Here is a 19,730-nt window from a genome sequence, read left to right as displayed (position 1 = left end):
CAGAGCCCAAAGATATGTTTTTCCTGGCTTGTGTGGTCTTGGCCAGTAGACTGGTTTTTTCCTAAACATTTGAATTAGCCGTCAACATTTAAAAATCAGATTTCATGGGACACCTGGGTGGTTCAGTCAGTTGAGCATACCGACTCTTGATTTCAGCTCAAGTCGTGATCCCAGGGTTATGGGATTGAGCCCTTCATCAGGCTCTGCTCTGCCCCTCTCCCTCTCTTGAGCTCTTTCTATATATATTAAATTAAATTAAATGTTTTAAATATTTATTTTTGAGTAGGGGGAGCACAAGGCAGGACGGGCAGAGAGAGAGGGAGACACAATCCGAAGTAGGCTCCAGTATCTGAGCTGTCAGCACAGAGCCTGACGCGGGGCTTGAACCCACAAACCGTGAGATCATGACCTGAGCCGAAGTCAGATGCTTAACTGACTAAGCCACCCAGGTACCCTAATAAAAAAATTTTTTTAATCAGATTTCATGTAAAAATTCAGATTTCCAATTTCTGTTGCAAAGTTGAAAGTTCTGGAAATTCTGGATAAGAGTTCCTGCCTACAGCAGGCAGGGGCTGAGTAAAGACGCTGCCCGGGGCCTGGCTCTGACACTTGAGGGGCAGGCATCAAAGGGTACAAAAGAAGGCCTACAGCTCCCCTCCCCTTCTGGCCCAGCTCCATCCCATACCTCATCCCACACCTGGAGGGGCCTCCATGAATGCCGGATGACTCTTCCAAGGGCCAGCTGTTCCAACCCATCAGCTGTACCAACCCAACAAGAGAGACAGAGCATAAGCAGGGGGAGGGGCAGAGAGAGAGGGAGACACAGAATCCGAAGCAGGCTCCAGGCTCTGAGCTGTCAGCACAGAGCCCAACGCAGGGCTCGAACCCTTGAGCCATGAGATCATGAGCTGAGCCGAAGTCGGACGCTAAACCAACTAAGCCACCCAGGCACCTCTGAATTTTTAGGTTTCTAGTAGCCACGTTCATAAAGTAAAAAGAAATAGGTAGAATTAATTTGAGTGGAATATTTACTTAACCCAAGATATGCAAAATATGATTTCAACATGCAATCAAAATTTAAAAGTATTCGGATCTTATATTCATCTTTCCTCACACTGTCTTCAGGATCTGATGTGCAGTTTATAGTTACAGCACATCTCAGTGCAGACCAGCCACCTTCAAAGTTCTCGGCCACTCGTGGCTAGCGGCTGCCTGATTGGACAGGGCAGCTCTAGAGAGTCCCCCACCCCCAAATCAACCATCCCTAAGCCAGAACTAGGTGCAAAGGGAGCAGGACCCAGGGAAGAAGCCAAGTAGTTCCCGGAAGTGAGCTTAGGGCCATCTGGACAGGATGGGGAGTCCCAGGTTTTGAGGGTGGGCACTCTGCTTAGGCCCCCTCGGACTCGTCACCAGGGATGCAGGGGCATAGCCAGAGGGTAACAGCAGGGCTGCCAAAACGCCTGGCAGGGGTGCCTCTGGCCCAGGTACTGTAAGGAATTCTACTTTGCCACTGTCCCCACCATGCCCTTTCACTGTCCCTATATTGAAGCCGTGTGTCCAATGCCATTTCTATGAGTGGGCCATGTTAGACTAAAGATGAAATAGAGAAAAGAATGAGAAACAATGAGATCGAGAAAAGAAAAGTAAACCATCCCTGTGCTTATCTTTTAGGCTACAGTGAGAGAATGAAGAGCCGGCATGTGTCCAAAAAGACAGTGGGAAAGCACAATTCTTTGTGAACGCGAAGAATACTCCCAGCAATGTTTTAAATGTTTATTTATTTTTGAAAGAGAGAGAGAGCATGAATGTGCACGTGGGGTAGGGGCAGAGAGAGGGGGACAGAGGATCTGAAGCAGATTCCGCGCTGACAGCACAGAGCCCAGTGTGGGGCTAGAACTCACGACCCGTGAGATCATGACCTGAGCCGAAGTCAGCCGCTTAACCAACTGAGCCACTCAGGTGCCCCTGCCCCAGAAATTTTTATGTGCAAACGGCCTGTGACTATCCACAATTTCTTACCCCAGGCCAACTTCCCCCTTTTACCTTAGCTGTCTCGCCCTGTTGGCATTTGAATTTTAACCCCAGCCACCAAAAAATCCTCCAGGTTGCTCACATTCTCACTGTTGCAATAAGCCCCACAGGTAGATCAGGAGCTGGAAGGAAAGGTGGTGTCAGGGGAACCATCCAGAAGCCAGAAGCAGGCTACAGTGAGCAAGGGGATTGGCTGCGCGCTCCCCACAGTGCCCTCCAGGGGGCACCTGGAGCCTGCCAGAAGTGACCCATGGGCCTCAAGGTCACAGAAGTTCAGCTGTCTTCCCCTCCCCCACTCGGCAGTCCTCTCCTCTTTTTTTTTTTTTTTAATATTTTTATTTATTTCTAGGAGAGAGAGACAGCGTGAGCAGGGGAGGGTCAGAGAGAGAGGGAGTCACAGACTGAAACAGGCTCCAGGCTCTGAGCTGGCAGTCAGCACAGAGCCCGACGCGGGGCTCGAACCCACGAACCGCGAGATCATGACCTAAGCGAAAGTCGGATGCTTAACCGACTAAGCCACCCAGGCGCCCCGACAGTCCTCTCCTCTTAACCCACAAGTTCCCCACAGGTTCAAAGGGTCTGGACAGGTCAAATAATCTGGGAAAAGCTCCAGGTTTAGAGCCCCTTTTTCCAATCCACTCTCTGCCACCAAACAGCCAAGTAACCCTGAGGAAATTACTTTCCCTCCCTGACTTCAGACCCCGTCCCTCACCTCATGTCCCCCTGGGATGGTGCTGATCTTCCCCATGTCACCAGCAGCAAACGAGTTCGGAGAGGGCAGGCAGCGAGCCACAGACCCGGAGCCAGCCTTCTACCACTCACCCATGTCGTCACGCGTCCCTGTCAGGAGCTGCCAGATTCATCTTCCTAAAGCACTGCCTCCCTTCACTTCGCTTCCTTCCCCCACCCCCCAGGAAAAATCTCCATTGACACCACTGCCTCTCAGATCAAGTACAACTTCCTCAGCGCAGCGTTGCGGGCCTCTAGGACTCAGCAAAATAGCCAGATGAAAATGGCAGGGCAAGAAGATATCTTAGCAACAGCGGAGTCCAACAACCCTGTTCTAGAAGAGCGGACTAGAGAAGAGAGAGATTTTCCAAACCTCCCAGAGCAAGTCAAAGGCAAGACAGGCTGGAAGCCAGTTTGCTCACCCCAGCCAGCGCCCCCTCTGATCATCTTCTGGGCTTCTCTGGTAGCTACACCCGAGTCAGGCTTATATGCTCACTGTATTAAGATTGCCTTCAGGGGGCGCCTGAGTGGCTCAGTTTGTTAAGCGCCTGACTTTGGCTCAGGTCATGATCTCGCCCTTCTCATGGTTGGGAGTTCAAGCCCCGCATCAGGCTCTGAGTTGTCATCACAGAGCACAGTTGTCTGTGCTGACAACTCAGAGCCTGGAGTCTGCTTTGGATTCTGTGTCTCTCTGTCCCTCCTGTGCTTGTGCTTTCTCTCTCTCTCTCTCAAAAATATATAAACATTAGGGGTGCCTGGGTGGCTCAGTTGGTTGGGCGTCCAACTTCAGCTCAAGCCATGATCTCACATTTCATGAGTTGGAGCCCCGCATCGGGCTCTGTGCTGAATGCTTGCTCAGAGCCTGGAGACTGCTTTGGGTTCTATGTCTCCTCTCTCTGCCTCTCCTCTGCTTGCACTCTGTCTCACTCTGTCTCTCAAAAATAAATAAATGTAAATTAAATTTTTTTCAAGTAAATAAGCATTAAAAGAATATTGGCTTCAGGTAAGAGTAACAGGAAAAAAAGAAAAAAGAAAAACAAGAATAACATTACCTCAGTGCAGATGGAAGTTTATTTCTCTCCCAAAGTCCAGACATGGAAATAATCTGTCCAAGGCTAGTATGGCAGCCTGTGGTTCCGTGGACCCAGGTCTCATCTCTCCTTTGCTCTGCTAAGGATGGCTTTCATTCCCCAGGTCACCTCATGGTCCAAAATAGCTGCTGAACCCCAGCCATTCCATATGCATTCCCACCAGCAGGAAGGAGGGGTGAAGGGAGCGGCTCACACTCCCTCCCTTTTAGGATACTTCCCAGAAGTTGCAGCCTCCACCTCTATCCCTTTGTCACGGGGCCACAGCTAACTGCAAGGAAGGCAGAAGTGCACAGCCTTTAGTCCACATAGCCACGTGCCCACCTAAACGTGGCGTTCAAATTATTGAGGAAAGGGGGAGAGAAACAAGAAATGAGGGACCACCAGTAGTCAGTGCTCCCCAAATCATCACTGAGTCCATCGTGCACAGTGACTTCTCACTGCCATGTGCCAAACGTCCAGTCCTCTTCCACCCTGCGCCGGACGGTCTGCCTCATCCCAGGTGACCCACGGTTTGCTGAATGAGCCAGCAATGTTGACTTTTATGAGTTGTGTATTGTTTTCCCCAGGGAAGCTGGAAGTAGTTTGAAGCCAAGGACCCCGGATTCGGTGTCTTTGGATTCACTTCTGCCATCCTCGTCCCCACCCTCCAGGCACCAGGCCCCCGCTGCTAGCTAGCTAGGCACATTTAGGCCAAGCCTGGCCCTAGCCCTGCTTTTCCACCCCCTCCTGGGCACTTACGGAAGGCTGCGGTTGCTGATGTGGGGCCAAGGCCACTTTGCAGGGAGATGCTTTAAAAGACCAATACCTCAGGGGAGCCTGGGCGGCTCAGTTGGTTAAGCCTCTAACTCTTGATTTTGACTCAGGTCATGATCTCACGGTTCACGAGTTCAAGCCCCGAGTAGGGCTTTGCCCTGACAGTGGGGGGAGCCTCTCCTTGTCTCTCTGTCCCTTCTCTACTCTTGTGCTTTCTCTCTCTCTCTCTCTCTCTCTCTCTCTCTCTCTCTCTCTCTCAAAAATAAATAAATAAATAAACTTTAAGGGGAAAAAAAAAGAGACCAATACATCAACTGTTTCTAGGCTAGGTATGAGCAAATTGATTTTTTTTCCCCAAAAAGAAGGAGAGGGGTTTTATTTGTTTACTTAAAGGTTTTAGTTTTCAGTAATCTCTGCGCCCAACGGGGGCGTGAACTCACAACCCCAAGATCAAGAGCCACATTCTTCACCAACTGAGCCAGCCAGGCACCCCCTTTTTCTTTAACCCTTTTTAAGACAAAAAGAGAGCTCACGTGAGTGGGAGAGAGAGAGAATCTCAAGCAGGTGCCGTGCTCTATCCCATGGCCCCTAGGATCATGACCTGTGCCGAAATCAAGAGTCAGACACTCAACCAACTGAGCCATCCAGGTGCCCCGACCTTTTTTAAATAGGCTCCATGCCTAACATGGGGCCTGAATTCACAACCCTGAGATCAAGAGTCATGTGCTCAGCTGACTGAGCCAGATCAGCGCCCCTAAGGAAGGAGTTTTAAAGCATTAAAATAGCAGAAAACAAATTTAAAAATAGATGACCATCAGTAGGGAAATGGCTCACCTATCCTTTTATTTAATCATTTTTTCTTGATCACCTACTCTATGCCTGACACTCTGCTAGGTACTGAAGATTATGAAAACCTGGGCAGATGTGATGTGGCCCCTGCCCCAGCGGAGCTTACAGTCTGTGAGGGAGGGCTGACGCTAATAAGGCATCGTTACAGATGAACAGATGGTTATAGTCTACAAGGAGAAAGTGCAGAATACTTTAAGAACTTACATAGCAATAGCCCACCTGGCCCCGCAGTGTCTAGAAGGTTTTCCTGCAGAAGCTGCATTGTGCCGCGTGATGAAGAAGGATTGGACTTCCTACATGTGTACAGAAAAGCAACATGTTCCAAGAAGATAGAACAGCATGTGTGATGGCCCGGAGCAGAAGGAAGTGTGGTGCAGACCAAGCACCAAAAAGTCCACATCACTGAGTCAATGAGAACACAGGAGACAGTGGGCAGGAGGAGGCCTTAGGAGTAGGCAGAGGCCAAGTAGGCCCACAATGTGGGCCAAGGCAGGACGTGGGGCCTTCTCCTGGGTGTTGACATTAGGGGGTTCTTTTTTTAATGTTTATTTCAAGGGAGAGAGAGAGGCACACGCATAGGTGTGTGTGTGCACATAGGGAGGCAGAGAGAGAAGGAGAGAGTTCCAAGCAGGCTCCACACTCTCAGCACAGAGCCCGACACAGGGCTCGATCCAAGGAGCCGTGAGATCATAACCTGAGCCAAGATCAAGAGTTGGGCACTTGGGGTGCCTGGGTGGCTCAGCTGGTTAAGCATCCGACTTGGGCTCAGGTCATGATCTCACAGTTCATGGGTTCAAGCCCCGCATTGGGCTCTGTGCTGACAGCTCAGAGCCTGGAGCCTGCTTCTCTTTCTGTGTCTCCCTCTCTCTCTGCCCCTCTCCCACTCATACTCTGTCTCCCTCTATCTCTCAAAAATAAATAAACATAAAATTTTTTTAAAACACACACACACACAAGAATAAAACCAAACTAAATGTTTGGTCCACTTTAAAAAAAGAAAAAAGAAAAAGATTTGGACCCTTAACCAACTGAGCCACCCAAGTGCCCTGATATTAGAGGGTTCTAGAGAGTAACCAAGTCTGATCTGTACTTTTATTTTTTATTTATACTGTTTAAAGTGAACTCTGGGGGCACCTAGGTGGCTCAGTCAGTTAAGCATCCGACTTCAGCTCAGCTCTTGATCTTGCAGTTCACGGGTTCGAGCCCCATATTGGGCTCTGTGCTGGCAGCCTGGAACCTGGAGCCTGCTTTGGATTCTGTGTCTCCCTCTCTCTCTGCCCCTCCCCTGCTCAAGTTCTCTCTCCAAAATAAATAAATAAACATTAATTTAAAAAAGCAAACAACAACAACAGTGCACTCTGGCAAGGGGCCCAAGTGAATATTCTATGATACAGGAAATGTTCTATATTCACATGGGAAGATAGGCAGAACTCCATCAAGCACTCTCTGCCTTTTACTACATCTATGTTATGCTTCAGCAAGAAAGGGACAACAGCTTCATTCTTTGATTGGCCAGGCTGGCTCCAACATTCTTGTGGGCCCAGAGGAAAGGAACTGTGACTGCCAGGCCCATCAGAACCACAGGCTAGAGCTGGAAAGGACAGTTCCTAGAAAGTGGGGGGGACACAATGGGAGTGGCCAGATGGGGAGAGTGTTTGTTCTGTTACCAGAACGGGAAAGGGGTGCCGGAGAGACAAAGCAGCTAACACTGACCAGGAAATGTAAGGAAGCGGCACAAGGGGCTGGCCCAGTGACCAGCTGATCTCCAGCGCTCCCCTCTCTTCCTCACAGGGTACTGCTCCCAGCTGCCTCCTCCCTTCCCACCACCTTGCACCCTCGTTCTGTCTGGACCTCGTCCTGAGCCTACGATAGAGTCCCCTAAGGTGATCATGGGGCATCATCCCAGATCACCTTCGGAGGGCAGAGCAAAACCTTGAAATGACACTGTAAGAACAGCCTACAAATGCTTGGAAGACTCATTATTTTATTCCTGGAGGGGTGAAAGATGAAGAGCAATGTATAATTTCCCTGGAACAGTCAAACATGGGCCTTCTATACCCATGGATTTTCTCGAAAACTAAAATTCAGTCTTATAAGAAAACAAGCTTCTTTTCTAATTATCAAAAATTTACATGTACAGGGACGCCTAGCTGGCTCAGTCGGTGGAGACTGCAACTCTTGATCTTGAGGTTGTGAGTTAAAGTCCCACGTTGGGTGTTGAGATTACTTAAAAATAAAACCTTAAAACAATTTTAATATACATATACTTTAACTAAGCAACTCCAGGAATTATTCAGATACCCTCATCATGTACAGTATGCTACGTATCCAAGGTCATTAACTACAACTTTGCTGTTACAGCAGATCAAAAAGACCCACAATTTGAGGACTGGTTAAATAAAATATGACACTTTTTCCTGGAATTAAAATTAAAAGCAATTTTAAAAAAATTTTAAGGGGCACCTGGGTGGCTCAGTCGGTTAAGCGTCCAGCTTCGGCTCAGGTCATGATCTCACAGTTCATGGGTTCAAGCCCCACATCAGGCTCTGTCTGACAGCTCAGAGCCTGGAGCCTGCTTTGGACTCTTTGTCTCCCCCTCTCTGCCTCTGCTTGTGCGCTCTCTCTCTCTCTCTCTCTCTCTCTCAAATAAATATTTAAAAATTTTTAAAAAATTTTTTTAACATGGGGCACCTGGCTAGCTCAGTCGGTAGCGCATGAACTCTTGATCTCAGGGTCGTAAGTTCGAGTCCCACATTGGGCATAGAGCTTGCTTGCTTACTTACTTACATTATACATAGCATCCATAGGTGGGATATTATGCAGCTTTGAAAAAGCATGAGGCAGCAATTTGCATACTGATATGGAAGAACAGGTGTTGAGTGAATGTCAAAGCACAACATACACTACATATGGCGTAAAACGCTTTGTGAAAGAAAAGTACACCTGTACATATGTATGTACCTAAGGAAGTATGTGTACATAAACTCTAGCTGAAATGAATTACAAGAAACAGGTATTGTTAATTACCCTCTGGGCGAGAAACTGGGGGACTGGTGAGGAAGGCGGGCCCTTTCTACTTAGAATTGTGTACAGGGGACCTTTAGATCTACTCAAAAACAAAAACAAGCTTCAATTTTTCGAGCTGTGTGTGACATGTGTACATACGATAAAACTTGAGTATCGTCAAAAGAGCACTGGCTGGTCCGAGTGTCAGACACAACTTCCATCACTTACAGTGTGACATCATGCAGTCTGTGTGCATAAAATGGGACTTTTAATATCCAGGACCATCAGAGGGCTGGAATGTGATGGACAAGCTCCCCCCTCAAGGGGGCATTGAAGACACGTTAGCTTCCAACCTTCCCAGGTGTCCTTGTCTAAGTGAGAACGGGAGTCCAGCTCTGGTATTTGGTATCTCCTGAATGCTGAGTGACCTTGATCGCATAGTAGGTACACAGCAACCGAGACAGGAAGGAGAGGGAGGGAGGTAAAAGGAATTCTCCCTGGAGCTTCTCTGCCTTTCCCTGAACAAACACCCAATTTGTTCTGGTGGGGCCCTTGGCTGCCCCCTGCGTGCCCACGACCCCAGGGGCAGGGCCTGATTAAACAAGTGGCTGGCTTCCAGAAGGACCGGGCAGGGCACAATAGAAAATATTGACTTGGGGCTTCAATGGGCAAGAGGTCCCTCTCACTTCGTGCTGCACCTGCTCTGGGCTCTAACACCAACCACCCTGTCGCCTCCTGGGACCCGGTGAGTCAGTCACAGGTGAGCAGAAGGCTGGCTTGCACTGTATATACACATTTGCAAGTCACGATAAAAAATGAATTTCTTACTTCAGGCTGCTGCCAAAATAATTAGAGAGATAATGGTGTTCTAAATAATGGTGCTTAGTTTTATCATTGAAGAGGGAAGTCCTTCACTGCAACAGAGTCCAGAACCCTGGCCCTGGCCCCGGGAGGGGGTGGGGCAGTACAATGCCGGGATTCAGTCTGGAAGCAGCCTCACGGAGGGAGGAGCAAGATCAAGCCCAGAGCCTGGGAAGCCAAGGGTCTGTGGGTGGAAGCCTGGAGACCCACAAGCAGGACCAGAACTTGAGCTTCCTGCACCAGCTGTCCACATACGGCACTGTCCGTTTATTCTCCCTTGGTGTTTCGGAAAGTACATAAGGGCCTGTCCACTTAGTCCAGTGCTAGCGGGCCAGCATGTCAGCCTAGAGCCCCGTGGTCAGGGCAGTGGAGCCACGTGCCAGGGATGTGCTGCCCCACCCCGCTAGGTCCTAAACCTCTGGCCCTGCCCTAGACCTTGGAGGCTGCATTTCAGCAAAGACAGGCAAACCCGTTTACACACTTCAACATATCCACACCCATATCCACACAGCACACCCTCCACAGGCAAACATTCACGCCCTTCACATACTCAGATGTAAAAAGTGCATTTAAAAGGGTGAAGGGGGGGAGCAAGGACCAGTGCAGGGCAGGTGCAACCGTGAGTGGAACAGGGAAGAGGCCACTTATCAATGCCAAGTCCTACCCGATCCTGGCTTCTGGAAATTGCAGAAGTGACACACCCAGTTACTAGAAATGGACTCTGGGCTTCTGAAGGGACAGAAAAACCAGGACTCCTTGGTCTTCAGCCGCAAAGGAATGACGATGGTAAAAAGGACATCTGTAGCCAGCAAGGAAATGCCATGTGCCTGGCTGAGGAGGAGGAGGGCCGTGGAAATGAACTGGGTTCGAATGCCAGACCATCCTCTTTCTGGCTGGGCCAGTTACCCAGCCCTATGTGCCAGCGGTCCTGTGATGCTCTAGACAGGAAACTGACTCTCCTGTAATACCGTCCAAAGCCTACTCCACCAGCCTCGAAGGGTTTGTTGCACAGATAAAATGAAATGGGGTATTTAAGAGCACGTTAATGGGCAAGGCGTCATCTGGCTTTTGGCTAAGAAGTCTCTCTGGGAATAGCCTAGAGAAGGCCAGACTTTCCTCTCCGGCGCCCCCTACTTCCCAGACCTCCCCGCCACCCAGCTTCTGGATCCCGAGAGAGGCCTCTGGATCACCTCTCCCCGACCCCATCCCCTGAACATGGGCTGCACACAGCCAAGTCTGATTGGCAGAACCCTCTGAGGCTTTATTTGGGAAAAGACACCTGAATTGGGTTTAGCTGGGGGAATGGGCAAGAGGGGGTACCCAGGGCAGTGGACTCCCACTAAGGGTAGGTCAAGGGCCTGGGGCTGAGGTTTAGGTGGGCCTCCGGTTCCCGACGCTCCCCTGCACAGCTCCTTCCAGCACAGGCTCTACAGAAGCCACAGGAGCGGGGAGGCTGGGAGAGACCACAGTGGTTGTTCACTTGGACAGGACATCAGACGACTCAGACACCAGCTTCCCATCACGGGTCTCGATCTTCTTCACCACCACAGCCTTGGAGGAGCTGACGCGGGAGAGGGGAGAGGTGCTCCCAGCAGAGCCGAAGGCATTCAGGCCATAGGTGAGGCCAGGGCTCGTGAGGCCCCCGTAGGCTGAGACCAGGCCACCTGGTCAGGGACAGAAGCAGTCACATGAGCGCAGAAGGCCATGTACACATCAGGCTCTGTGTCTCCTGTTCCCCATCACTCCCTACATAGTCCGCAGGCCTGGGAAATCATCTTGCTTCGTTATTTTAGGATCATTGTGGGAAACCAGGAGACGGGTAGGACAGAGCTTTGAATCAGTTCTGGGACCCTGGACAAGACATCTAACTGCACCCACTTCCTCCCCTGTACAAGAGGGAGATGTTTAGGAACTGTGTGAAAAGACCCCACCCTCTCACCCTGCACCCCAGGGCCAGGACACTCACCTGAGTAGCCGGTGCTGGTCTTAGTGTGGATACTCATGTTCTGCATCCCAGACTCCAGCCTGGACCCAGAGGACACACAGGACATCAGACCCAACTCCTGGCCCTTGTCCCAGGACAAGAGGACTCAATCCCCACCCCTCGCCACACGAGGTCCCAGAGCTGGGACGCCAGGGCTGGTCAGAGACCCCAGCACCCACCGGTTCTCCTCGCCCTCCAGCAGCTTGCGGTAGGTGGCGATCTCAATGTCCAGGGCCAGCTTCACATTCATGAGCTCCTGGTACTCGCGCAGCTGCCGCGCCATGTCCTGCTTGGCTCGCTGCAGGGCAGCCTCCAGCTCGGCCACCTTAGCACTGGCATCCTTCACGGCCAGCTCCCCGCGCTGCTCAGCATCGGCGATGGCGGCTTCCAGGGAAGCCCTCTGTGGGTGCAGGGAGAAGGTAAGCAGGTCAGGGCAGAGCCTGGTTGTCTCCTCTCCCTGTACCCACCTCCCCTGTCCCTTTGTTATGGACCAGAGCCTCTCCATGACCTAGACTAACCAACTCTACCTAGCTCAAACTGCTACCAATGAGCTTCAGGAACCAGAATAGGGAGGGGCGGTGGCTGGCTCAGTCCGTGGAGCCTCTGACTCTTGATCCCAGGGTCACGAGTTCAAGCCCCATGTTGGGTATAGAGTTTACTTACAATAAATAAATAAATTTTAAAAAAAGAAGAAGAAGAAGAAGAAGGAAGCAGAATAGGGAAATCCAAGCAGCTCCCAAGCACTCCCCTGCACAAACTTCTCACCTGGGACACCATGAGGCACCCTACCCTAACTGGACCAGATCTCTGCCTTCCAGACTGTGTTAAAAGCAGCAGAGCTTGACCTTCTCCTAATATACAAGACAGATAAAATAAAGCAGGCTTGGGAGAACCCAATCTGGACCCCAGCCTGTCTGTCCCACCCCATCTGGCCCCTGTCATGGCCCCAGGAACCTCTTCAGCACCCTTCAGCCTCCCAAGAGCAGTCTGAGAACCTGGAAGTCTGATCTAGGGTTCCTTTCAGGCCCCTCAACCTCTGCTGCATTGTCCACCATCACCTGGACATATCTGGGGAATCCTCACCCGCCCTCAGCCCAGCCCATACCTGGTTTTTGAGGGCCTCGATCTCAGCCTGGAGCCGGCTGATGTTCCGGTTCATCTCAGAAATCTCTGTCTTCGTGCGACGGAGGTCATCTCCATGCTTCCCAGCCAATGTCTGCAACTCCTCATACTGCAGGTGTGAGGCAGGAGTGAGGCGAGTGCCCCGCTCATCTCACCTCACCCCACCACCCCGACTCCCACACACACACACACCACTGCCGGCTTTCTTCCAGAACTCCAGGAACACAGATATCCCTGTCTCCACAGCACTCACTCGGCAGACCCAGCTCAGTAGTCAAGGTCAACTTTGAAATCCTACTCCCTCCTCAAGTACTAGGGCACAGAACCAGCCAGAGGGGAGGCCAGCCTAGTGACCCCACTCTTCACCTTGATCTGGTACAAGGTCTCAGCCTCAGCCCGGCTGCGGCTGGCGATGTCCTCGTACTGGGCCTTGACCTCGGCAATGATACCGTCCAGGTCCAGGGAGCGGCTGTTGTCCATGGACAGCACCACGGACGTGTCCGAGATCTGGGACTGCAGCTCACGGATCTCCTGTAGGGGTTGGGGGAGACGGGCCGGTGGTGAGGCCCTGTCCCTGCACCCAAGGAGCCCCCTTTGGCAAAAGGGACTTCCTTAAGGACAAGACAGGGAAGCCAGCAACAGAGGAGAGAAGCAAGCAGAGTTAGAGCTGGAGAGAGGGCCACGTTCCTGAAGAAGGAAGATGTGTTAATGACCTGAAACCTCGGGGAAAATACAGATGAAAGGAGGCAAGGATAAAAGGCAACGTGCTTCAGGTGTGTAACCTGAGCGGCAGCGCCCTTCCACTCTCAGCTACCAGTAGTAAGCCCCTATAGAGCTTTCTAGAAGGCCCAAAGATTCAGAACAAAGGCTCTGGGGACAGAGCAGGTTCAAGTTGTAGCTGAGTCTCTACTCTATATGACGACCTTGGACAAGCTATTTCATTCCCGTTTTCTCATCTGTGAAATGGGGCAATAAACCCTCCCTCACCCTCATGCAGGGGGACAAAACAGATGGAACAAGCATGCTGGGTTATGTCAATAATTGTAATCATTGGGTGGGGATACTCTGCTGATGTGCTGGGGGCTGGGAGGAGCCTTTGAAGGGTCGGAGGACCCTCCGTCTTCAGCCCCCAAGAACGTACCTCTTCATACAGCTGCCTTAAGAAGTTGATCTCATCGGTCAGCCCTTCCAAGCGGGACTCCAGCTCCACCTTGTTCATGTAAGCTTCATCCACATCCTGGGTGGTAGAGGAAGGGCAGCCTGAGCTGAGTGCCCACACACAACCCCAACCAGGGGCACCCAATGGCCCAGACACAGAACCTTCCAACTAACTGACTTTCCCACCTCACTCTGTGGCCTGATTCTCCAGCCTCAGCCCCATCACACCCGTATCCCCAGACCAAACACTTTAACCTCGGTTTCTACGGCCCTCCTCCACTTCCTCCTCTAAGAGGCCTTCCATGGCTAGACCTCCAATTCTACTGCTCCATTTTCTTAACCACGTCCTAACATCAACTTTCAGAGTTCTGTCCAAATGTACCTAACTAGCCCTCAGTCCTTGTCTATCTTTCTAAGCTGTAATCTGGGAGGCACCCAAATGACCGATTACTTGGACACATTTAGAGACAGAACCCAGAAAGCCTCTTAATCCAAGTCTCTAAGCCCCGCCTCCCATGTCTGGTGGGGGAGGAGTGTTCCCTCACCTTCTTGATGATGACAAATTCATTCTCCATGTCTGTACGCTCTTTGATCTCCTGCTCGTACCTGGTGAGGAGAAGAATGAGAATCAGAGGATGGAGGCAAAGATGAGGTTATCCTGAGTATTTGCGAAGGCAATATCTAGGGAATTCAGTTCGTGAAGGGTAGGAGGGCTGGTCTGGTGTTTCTGCCCCAGCAGTCTTTCCCCACCCCTACCCCAGGTTATCATCAGCCCGTGGGGAGGCCTGTAGCAGGAAACCCCTCTCCGAATCCATGAGTACACACTGGATTAAACATATGAAGGGGGTTAGCGGCGGGGATTGACAGGAGACCTCAGACCAGAACTTTCTGGGGTGTGCTGGAAACCAAGGGTAAGGAAAAAATAAGGCCAGGGCTGTAGGTCCCTACCAGAGGCCTCTCCCATCTAATGTTTGCTAGGTAAAAATTAACATATAATTTGTTATCCAAATCCATACAGTTCTGAGATTGAAAGGAAGGCGGGTGCCATTAACAATTATGCCTGGACAACGGGCATAAACCCAGACTGTCCTGAAAAACCTGGTCCTCTGGTCACCCTACCTATATAGGACTGCACTACCCAATAAGTAGAGGGTCATGGGGTCGTAGGCAGGGCAGGAGGACTTCGGTCATGTGGGGGGCTGTGGGAGGGCGGCTCACTTATTCTTGAAGTCCTCCACCAGGCCCTGCATGTTGCCAAGCTCCACCTCCAGCTTCAGCTTCTCCTGGCCCAGGGTGTCCAGCTGCCGCCGAAGGTTGTTGATGTAACTCTCGAACATGTTGTCCATGTTGCTCCGAGCGGTTTTCTGTTGCTGCAGGAGGTTCCACTTGGTCTCCAGAACCTTGTTCTGCTGCTCCAGGTGCCGCACCTACATAAGGGAGGAGGGAGCAAGAAGATCCACCTCAGGCCATCAGGTGCAGTATGTGTGTGGGGGGGGGGGGTAGTGAGCACTGTCTTTTCCTCTAACCCACTTCCCAGGCAGTGGTGAGGGGGTCTCCAGAACCCAGAGAGCCCGTTAGCTGTTCTGGGAGAATCACCAATGACCCGAAAGAGACAGCACAGTGAGTGGAGTAGGGAGCCATGTCCCTCTAGTGCTGGGGTGGGGGGAAGTGGGGAAGACAAGCAATTGCATGGCTGGAAGGGATCGGCTAGGGGAGTTACGTTGAAACCATACTTGTAAAACCAATGGGTCCTCTTTACTTAGACTGCATATTACAAATCAGTAAGAATAGCCAAGTTTTGATTACTACTTTATGAAAGATTGAAATGTATGCATGTAAGAAATCTAATCACTCATATGAAATATTACCATCATCATCATTATTATTCAGAGTGGCTTTGAGGGACTCCTACAGATTACAGAGAAACTTGAGCCCTTCAGCCTGGAGAATACTGGTCAGAAGACCTAGGTTTTAGCCAGACACTGCTACTAACCTGGGCTGCGCAACAGGTGCTTCCCTTCTCTGAGCCTGGGTGTCCCCAACCCTATGGCGACCTAGAGAGGCCCAGACAGCAGGGGCCAGTCTCTGTGTAGATGTCACTTAGAGTTGGGAAAGAGGCAAGAGACGAGGCAAACTCAACAACCCCGTCCCCACGGCACTCCCTTTGAGAATTCTCCAGCATCACAGAAGTCTTCCACTACCCCACCCCTGAATCACCAGCCCTCTCCTCCTGCCCCAAACACAAAGGTTCTGGGTTCCCTGGGCTCAAGGGATCCAGATTTTAGGATGAAACCAGGGCATATCAGAAAGGAAATTTTTTTTTATATAAGACTTTATTTTTTACATAATGTCTACACCCAACATGGGGCTTGAACTCACAACTCCAAGATCATGAATCACGTACTCCACTCACTGAGCCGGCTGGGCGCCCCAGAAAGGAAATTTTTAAAAGAAATAATAATAGACGGGTCCCATAAGCAAGAATGCGTTTTTTCCTAATCAACCCAAAGTCGTCACTTTTTTTTTTCTTAATTGAGGGGACTTAAAAGAGGAGGCGGTCTTAAGGGTCTGATCTAGAACCAACAAATTCTTCTCTAGAAATCCTTTTCTTCCCCACGTCATTCAGCCCCCAAATTACAAAAAGTACACGATTTTAACATTTAGCCTTGGTGTGCCTGGGTGGCTCAGTTGGTTAAGTGTCCAACTTTAGTTCAGGTCATGATCCCATGGTTTGTGAGTTCGAGCCCCACATCAGTTGAGTTCGAGCCCCACGTCAGGCTGTGCACTGATGGCTGCCTGGAGCCTGCTTCAGATTCGGTGTCTCCTTCTCTCTCTTTCTGCCTTCCTCTGCTCTCTCTCTCAGAAAGTAAATAAACGGCCACCTGGGTGGCTCACTCGATTGGGCGGCCGGCTTCGGCTCAGGTCATGATCTCACGGTTTGTGGGTTCGAGCCCCGTCCAGCTCCGTGCTGACAGCTAGCTCTGAGCTCAAGAGCCTGGAGCCTGTTTCAGATTCTGTGTCTCCCTCTCTCTCTCTGACCCTCCCCTGCTCACGCTGTCTCTCCCAGAAATTTAAAAAAAAAAAAAAAAAAAGGAACTAAACATTTAAAAAACACTATTTAGCCTAAATGGACTACTTAATATGGGCCAAGCAAGGCTAAGCTCTTTACATACATCATATGCTTGAATAGGCAAAACCTCTTTGATTTAGGGATTATCAAGCCCATTTTACAGATGAGATCAGATTTGGCAAGGTAGCCCCATCAAAGTAAAGGGCAGAGTGCTGTGAACCAAGAATTCGGACTCAGAGCCTGTGCTTCACTCCTCACTGTGAGGACCCCGTCGCTAACAAAACGCTGTCAAGGAGTAAAGTCAAGGGTGCTTTATGCCAAGGAGGCAGTGAGCCCGCCACAAACAAGGTAGGGGGATGCCAAATCCCTGGGGGACTCCAATTCCTAAGGGCGTGACTCTGCCCCAGGATTTGTCTCCTTCCCTTCCCACAATGCCTCCAGGAGCCAGTCAGCACGGAGCTGCCCAATCCTCCGGCGCGCTGGGGCCCCAGGCCCCCGGGGCAGCAAACACACCCAGGCTGCAAAACCCGGCCAGGGGCCTGCCGTCGGGGAAAGTGGAGCCAGGTTGGGGCGGAGCCGGGTAGGGAAGAGTGAAAGGGGACAAGGGCCGGGTGGGGAGAGGGGCGTTGGCGGACAGACGCCTTATTTGAAGCCATAAACGACGGGGTTGAACAGGACACGAAACCTGGGCTGGGTATCCAACGCCCACAGACTTTGAATCCCGGATGAGGCTTTCCTGAAGCCGGGAGGCGTCCCCTCACCCCGACCACACCCCCCAGAAACTAAGCTCCCTGGAGCGCCTCCCCCTGATGGAAGGCGTCAGCCCCTCACCCCACCGTGGGGACAAGGCTCTGCCCCGCCCGGCCCCGCCCACCCCGCAGGTTCCCAGGGCAGGGGCCGGGGGATGACTCATCTCGGTGACCCTACACCCCGGCCTTGGGACGCCAAAGGCCTCAATCAATATTTGCCCGTTGAGTCAAGTCACCCGCTTCCTTCTTCCAGAATCCTATAGAACCCTATTTAAATTAAAAAAAAAAAAAAAAAAAGCAGCGGGGCACCTTCAGGGACCCCTCGGGGCAAGGCTGGGGAGACGGTTAACCTGGACGAGGGGCCTCCCGTCCCACCCCACAGCCGAACAGCTAAGGCTCTTCCAGGCCGAAAGCCTCACAGCCCGGTCAGAACTGGACTAGGGGTGAGATGCGTAAGGGAGGAAGCCTCAAGGTTGAGAGTCAGAAACGGCCTCGACCCTCTCCCCATTGCTGCCCCAGCCCAAACCAAAATGCAGGAGAGGACTTAGTCATAGTTGGAAGGGAGAGTTGCTGAGTGGGTGGGGCCCAGCAGGTCGCCAGTGGGGAGTTGGAGATGTGCCCGCAGGCTGGGCGACCAAGAGACTGGCTGGGACCCCTGGCAAGCCCCAGGCACTGCCCGCCACGCCGGAGCGGGTACGGAGGGGTAGCCCTCACCTTGTCGATGAAGGAGGCAAACTTGTTGTTGAGGACCTTGATCTGCTCCTTCTCCTGGGTGCGCACAGCCTGGATGTTGGGGTCCACCTCCAGATTAAGGGGGCTCAGCAGGCTCTGGTTCACTGAGACGGCCGTGATGCCCCCATAACCCCCGGCCCCGCCGTAGCTCCCGATCATACTCATGCTGCTGTTGCCCAGGGCACTCCGGAAGCTGCTGCCGCTGCCCACCCGGGTCAGGCCAGAGCTGATGCGGGAGCCGGGCGCACTAGTGTAGGAGCGGCTGCTGAAGGCCCGGGGGCCGGAGCTGGACACCTTGTAGGTCTTCTGGGTCACCCTGATGGACATGGTGGAGGCTGGAGTGGAGGCTGGAGTGGAGGCTGAAGCGGAGGCGAGTAGGCTGAACCTGACTGAGGTTCAAGAAGGAGCCGAGAAGCTGCTTCTAGGGTGGGAACAGCTGCCCGGGGCTGGCCCTTTATAACAGAGAGCACAGCCCAAGGGGAGGGAGATCAGCCTGGTACCTGAGTGGCTAGGCCCTGAGGGGGCTGGGCCTAACCCGACACCTGCCACCTACAGGCCGGACTCAGGTGGGGGCAGCAGAGAGCTGCTCCTACCCAGGAGCCCACTCTAGCACTGCCCCAAAAGCTCAGAAAAGAGGGATTCCGGAAGTGTAAAACTGGGGAGACCCGCGGCCCTTGCGCGAGCCCCCTTTAACAGAGAGACTTGCTTGGGGCCACCCAGCCACTGCGGCCCTACTCTGGGTCTCATCTCCTTCCCTCCTTGGAGAAATAGATGCAAGAACTGGGAAGAGTAGCAGGAAAGGGGTCCCTGAGCTGCCGACACCCCAAAGACACCTCATGTTCTTCTCTACACTTTGAGTGATTATGAAGCTCTGCCCAGACTGGAGGACAGGTCCTCTAGGTTCCACATCCTTGAACTTGAGGCCAGCCATCTGCCTGGTCTCTCCTCAGTTACTTTTTTTTTTTTTTTTTTTATTCACTTTTGAGAGACAGAGACAGAGTGCCAGCAGGGGAGGTGCAGAGAGAGAGGGAGACACAGAATCCAAGGCAGGCTCCAGGCTCCGAGCTGTCAGCTTAGAGCCCAACGCGGGGCTCGAACCCACGAACCTGAGCCGAAGTCAGACGCTTAACCAACTTAGCCACCCAGGCGCCAAGGGGCGCCTCTCCTCAGTTATTTTTTTTCAAAAATTTTTTTAAGTTTATTTATTTTGAAAGAGAGAGTGAGCAGGGAAGAGGCAGAGAGAGAGAGGGAGAGAGAGAATCACAAGCAGGCTCTAACATGATCAGTGCAGAGCCTGATGCAGGGCTTGATACCATGAACCTCAAGATCATGACTTGAGCTGAAACCAAGAGTTAGACGTTTAACCGACTGAGCCGCCCAGGCGCCCCTCCTCAGGTATAGTGCCAAGAGGTGCTGGGTAAATAATTGTGGAATGAATGAATACACATACACACTGGTTGGCTTCCCTCTGGGTCCTTAGGTACAAGATAACGTGAGATCTAACAGAGCACTTTTCCAGTACACAACCTAGTGCCTTCCTCTCCTCCCAAGATCCCAGGATTCCCTGGGGCCAAGCTGAACACTGTAAGCCTTAC

General features: G+C 51.7%; 2 protein-coding genes and 1 non-coding gene across 3 annotated transcripts in view; all 3 read right to left on the bottom strand.

Annotated features, from left to right (window-relative positions):
- Positions 1 to 2,798, bottom strand: part of KRT78 (keratin 78) — a 36,000-nt gene extending 33,202 nt beyond the window's left edge. Inside the window, exon 1 of the mRNA XM_039255098.1 lies at positions 2,744 to 2,798. Coding sequence (XP_039111029.1) covers positions 2,744 to 2,779 — 36 coding nt within the window. The 5' untranslated portion in view covers positions 2,780 to 2,798. The remainder of the gene's footprint in view (positions 1 to 2,743) is intronic.
- A 7,760-nt stretch (positions 2,799 to 10,558) lies between these two features.
- On the bottom strand, positions 10,559 to 18,576 carry KRT8 (keratin 8). Its single transcript, XM_039255114.1, has 9 exons — positions 18,118 to 18,576; positions 14,803 to 15,011; positions 14,130 to 14,190; positions 13,568 to 13,663; positions 12,793 to 12,957; positions 12,410 to 12,535; positions 11,484 to 11,704; positions 11,287 to 11,345; positions 10,559 to 10,984 (listed from the first exon to the last, which is right to left on the bottom strand). Exons 1-9 carry the CDS (start codon positions 18,460 to 18,462, stop codon positions 10,797 to 10,799), a joined length of 1,470 nt encoding a protein of 489 aa, XP_039111045.1. The 5' UTR covers positions 18,463 to 18,576; the 3' UTR covers positions 10,559 to 10,796.
- Positions 18,577 to 19,212: 636 nt separating this feature from the next.
- On the bottom strand, positions 19,213 to 19,283 carry TRNAR-UCG. The gene has a single exon. It is a non-coding gene; the product is annotated as a tRNA-Arg (tRNA).
- Positions 19,284 to 19,730: the final 447 nt, after the last annotated feature.

Source organism: Hyaena hyaena, unplaced genomic scaffold (genome assembly GCF_003009895.1).
Source record: "Hyaena hyaena isolate Hyena2069 unplaced genomic scaffold, ASM300989v1 scaffold_510, whole genome shotgun sequence".
Lineage (NCBI taxonomy): Eukaryota > Metazoa > Chordata > Mammalia > Carnivora > Hyaenidae > Hyaena > Hyaena hyaena.
Note: the sequence above shows the minus strand (reverse complement) of the source record. Positions and strands in the feature narration are given on the sequence as shown.

What these genes read in the sequence shown, in the direction of transcription:
- KRT8 (XM_039255114.1), bottom strand. Translation starts at nt 18,462, where the DNA reads ATGTCCATCAGGGTGACCCAGAAGACCTACAAGGTGTCCAGCTCCGGC. An exon ending in TTGCCTCCTTCATCGACAAG is followed by an intron (nt 15,012 to 18,117) that starts GTGAGGGCTACC and finishes TCCCTTATGTAG; the next exon opens with GTGCGGCACCTGGAGCAGCA. An exon ending in AATTTGTCATCATCAAGAAG is followed by an intron (nt 13,664 to 14,129) that starts GTGAGGGAACAC and finishes TCTACCACCCAG; the next exon opens with GATGTGGATGAAGCTTACAT.